Below are 4,325 nucleotides of genomic sequence, written 5' to 3'. Positions count from 1 at the left end.
TATATAGGTTGACCAAAACATAATACGTTTAAATACAAAGATTTTTAGTGCAGCATACTGCTGATAATTTTAACAAACTTTTGCGTTTGTCTAATATTTAAGTTAATACGTTTTGTTTTTGTTTAAAGTACAAACCTTTCATAGTTTTAATTTTTAAAGACATTTTGTAAGAGAGTGTTAAAGAAAACATTCTTAAAAAAGTATTATGGGCTGTAAATAGTTTTATATCTTTTATTTTAGTTGTATTTTTTAACTTTATCTAAGAGCATGTCTGGAGAGCTTTGTGGTGTTTGACGATCCTTTTGTGAAATTCTTATTATTAAGTTTACCATATCTATAATAATTCAATGTTTTTTTTTTTGAGAACAATAATAACTGCATCAATAAATTGCTCTGATATTTAGATTAAGATGATATTTGTAAAATTTGACGATTTAAAAGTGCTTGTTGCTAGGCCTATTTGAATAAAGAATATATTGACTTTGACTTTTAGAGAAGTTTTCATACGCACAAAGCTAAAATGCAACAGGGTGATAAATAAATAAATAAATATTATAGGACATTATTACACAAATTGACTAAGTCCCACAGTAAGCTCAATAAGGCTTGTGTTGAGGGTACTCAGACAACGATATATATAATATATAAATAAATAAATAAATATTATAGGACATTATTACACAAATTGACTAAGTCCCACAGTAAGCTCAATAAGGCTTGTGTTGAGGGTACTTAGACAACGATATATATAATATATAAATATTTATAAATACTTAAATACATAGAAAACACCCATGACTCAGGAACAAATATCCATGCTTATCACACGAAAAAATGCCCTTACCAGGATGTGAACCCGGGACCATCAGCTTCGTAGGCAGGGCAGGGGTAGCGCAATGATGACATAAAATGTTAAGACTTGAAGGGCTCGTGTTGTTCTATTTAAATGATAGGTCTTCTATATCTACTACGCTCTAGCTAAGGCTTTTATCATGAACGATACGCAAAAACTAGGTAACACGTGTATCCTTATTATTACAGAAACTGAACGAGGAAATTCCTGTTTTGTTCTGTTTGTTTTGCCTTAATTTTATTTTCCTTGTTTGTAGAGTTTTCTGTGGTAAAAAACTAAATTATTATCTTTTGTTTGTATTTTGACATAGTAATAATTAATAATCAGACAAAAATAAAATAATACATAATTTCACGTCTTGTAGGAAACGAAAAAGTATATTATTTTTGGACATTCACATAAATATTTATAACTAAAGCAATCTTTTTTTGTAAACAAACTGTGGCACTTTTCATTAAAGTGGTCATAAGGTTGCCAGTTCACGAGCGATTATTAAAATAAGTCAATTATTAGTTCCCGTTACTCTCAAAATGTTTCTATTTACAAACCAGCTGCGACTCACGCGAAAAACTCGAGAAAAATCAATACGGACCCGTGTTTACACGTAGTCATAGTGAAATGAGGGCCGTTCGCTATCGCCCTCGCAACTTTATTTGCCCACTGTCATGACAACAGGCCCACCCGTGCCTCAAATATTTGGGCAATGGACCAAACTTTCTGCCTGACTACACGGGACCAGCAACAATGAATCAGGAAGCGAAAAAAATAGCTACTAACCTGTACGGGCGAGTGAACGTGCCAGCTGTCGAAAGGTGCCGCGTTAACTTTTGCACGGATTTAGAAAAGTCGGTTTTGCTGAGCAACTTTGAGCGGCGCGGCTGGAATCAGGTCGGGCCCGATGACGAATGGAACTTCTACTGGGCTTCCACGCAAACCTGTAGAAACCTGTTCAGCGTAGAAAGCGGTTATCGGATGAACGACAATCAAATGATAAATCACTTCCCAAACCACTACGAGTTGTCAAGAAAGGATTTGCTCGTCAAAAATATTAAGCGTTACCGAAAAGAACTCGAGAGAGAAGGCAGTTTACTAGCGGAAAAAGCAGAAGTTGTACTACCAGGAGGTCAAATAGTTACCCGTTATATACATCTTGACTTCGTGCCGATAACCTTCGTCCTACCAGCGGATTATAATATGTTCGTGGAAGAATACCGCAAGTCACCGCAAAGCACTTGGATCATGAAGCCGTGTGGAAAATCTCAAGGCACCGGGATTTTCCTAATAAACAAACTATCGAAGCTGAAAAAATGGTCCCGTGAAGCAAAAACTCCTTTCCACCCGCAGCTAAGCAAGGAAAGCTACGTTATTTCTCGGTATATAGACAATCCTCTGCTGATCGGCGGCAAAAAGTTCGATTTAAGACTATACGTGTTGGTCACTTCTTTTCGCCCTCTCAAAGCTTATCTGTTTCAACTCGGCTTTTGTAGATTCTGCACAGTGAAATACGATACTAGTGTTACTGAACTAGACAATATGTACGTGCATCTTACGAATGTAAGTGTTCAGAAGCATGGCGGGGACTACAATAGCATACACGGGGGGAAAATGAGTGTGGAAAATTTGAGATTGTATTTGGAGGGTACGCGAGGTAGAGCTGTGACTGAGAAGTTATTTGCTGCGATGCAGTGGCTTATTGTGCATTCCCTGAAGGCAGTGGCACCGGTAATGGCGAACGACAGGCATTGTTTTGAGTGTTATGGTTATGACATCATCATAGATAACCAGTTGAAGCCTTGGTTGGTGGAAGTGAACGCTTCACCTTCGTTAACGTCTACGACAGTGAACGACAGAATACTGAAGTATAAGCTAATAGACAATATTTTATCCGTTGTGTTGCCGCCGGATGGTGTGCCAGACGTCCGGTGGAATAAGTTACCGAATGCTGAAGCTTTGGGGAGCTTTGAGTTACTAATCGATGAAGAGCTTTTCGAAAAAGATGAACCTAGTTCAGGGGCACGTGGAAGGAATAGTAAATATAAGTAAGAAAGTATGATATACACTTACGATTTTTTTTCTCTAGGATACATTGTAGCATATACATTGTATAATATTTATAGAATAGTCTTATTACCTGTTCGTGTCTCAATAACTATTTGTATTATTTATCATAAGTGATAATATATTATATAAACTTGTATTATTATTTTCCCTTCAGTTAAGTAAAAATAATTGTTTCGGCTGATATCCATGTCGGGGCACTATTCTTACCTATAAGTAACCCAATGTTATCGCAAACCTCGACTATTATCGCATAGAAATCTAAATAAAGCTGATATCACACGATAAAGTGCATCTAAAGTAGCACATGCTGCTTATTTACATTCTAATGTCAGCTCCGGAAAAATAACACCAGCCACAGGCTATTCTATATGCTAATAACCCCCCTTCCCCCTCCCCTAACTTGTTAATGCTGTACAAGTTTTATCTGAACTCGAGTTTAGGTCTCTGAGGGGGAGTTTAAAATTCGGCACTTATTGGCGGTTGTGCAGATTTAGTTTTAATTTTATTATAGTGCTCAAGAGCTGCTTTTTAGGGTTCCGTAGCCAAATGGCAAAAAACGGAACCCTTATAGATTCGTCATTTCAGTCTGTCTGTCCGTTTATGTCACAGCCACTTTTTTTCCGAAACTATAAGAGCTATACTGTTCAAACTTGGTAAGTAGATGTATTCTATGCACCGCATTAAGATTTTTACACAAAAATAGAAAAAAAAAACAATAAATTTTAATTTGGGGGTTCCCCATACTTAGAACTGAAACTCAAAAAAACTTTTTTCATCAAACCCATACGTATGGGGTATCTATGGATAGGTCTTCAAAAATTATATTGAGGTTTCTAAAATAATTTTTTTCTAAACTGAATAGTTTGCGCGAGAGGCAAGTGTTAAAATGTGTGTCCTCCCCCCTGTAACTTCTAAAATAACAGAATGAAAAATCTAAAAAAAATATATGATATACATTACCATACAAACTTCCACCGAAAATTGGTTTGAACGAAATCTAGTCAGTAGTTTTTTTTTTTAATACGTCATAAAATTATAAAAAAAATTTTTTCATCAAAACATACGTGTGGGTGGGGTATCTATGGATAGGTCTTCAAAAATGATATTTAGGTTTCTTATATCATTTTTTTCTAAACTGAATATATTACTATTACCTCATTGTAAAAGAGCCATTAGCGATAATATTCGTCGATGCGAATAATATTTCTTCGACTATACTGTGAGGCATTGCTTTTAATATACCTAATATATGATTGCAATTAATACAAAACCATTATTTTTTATCTCTGACTACGAGTATTGAATCTATACGAATAGTAAATAATATGTATCGATTGCTATTCAATTCTTTATTCAAGGGTAAAAACACCAGCCCAAAGCTAATACATAATTTATACCATTGGTTAAAATA

At 35.3% G+C, this 4,325-nt stretch overlaps 1 protein-coding gene across 1 annotated transcript; it reads left to right on the top strand.

Annotated features, from left to right (window-relative positions):
• Positions 1–1,238: 1,238 nt before the first annotated feature.
• Positions 1,239–2,896, top strand: LOC133521718 (polyglutamylase complex subunit TTLL1-like). The gene has a single exon (XM_061856781.1). The coding sequence runs from the start codon at positions 1,598–1,600 to the stop codon at positions 2,894–2,896; it is 1,299 nt and encodes a 432-aa protein (XP_061712765.1). The 5' UTR covers positions 1,239–1,597.
• The last annotated feature ends 1,429 nt before the right edge of the window (positions 2,897–4,325 follow it).

The sequence above is a fragment of the Cydia pomonella genome, chromosome 10, assembly GCF_033807575.1.
Source record: "Cydia pomonella isolate Wapato2018A chromosome 10, ilCydPomo1, whole genome shotgun sequence".
NCBI classification, from domain to species: domain Eukaryota; kingdom Metazoa; phylum Arthropoda; class Insecta; order Lepidoptera; family Tortricidae; genus Cydia; species Cydia pomonella.
Note: the sequence above shows the minus strand (reverse complement) of the source record. Positions and strands in the feature narration are given on the sequence as shown.

Excerpts from the sequence above, each read along its gene's own strand:
- LOC133521718 (XM_061856781.1), top strand. The coding sequence starts at position 1,598 with ATGAATCAGGAAGCGAAAAAAATAGCTACTAACCTGTACGGGCGAGTG.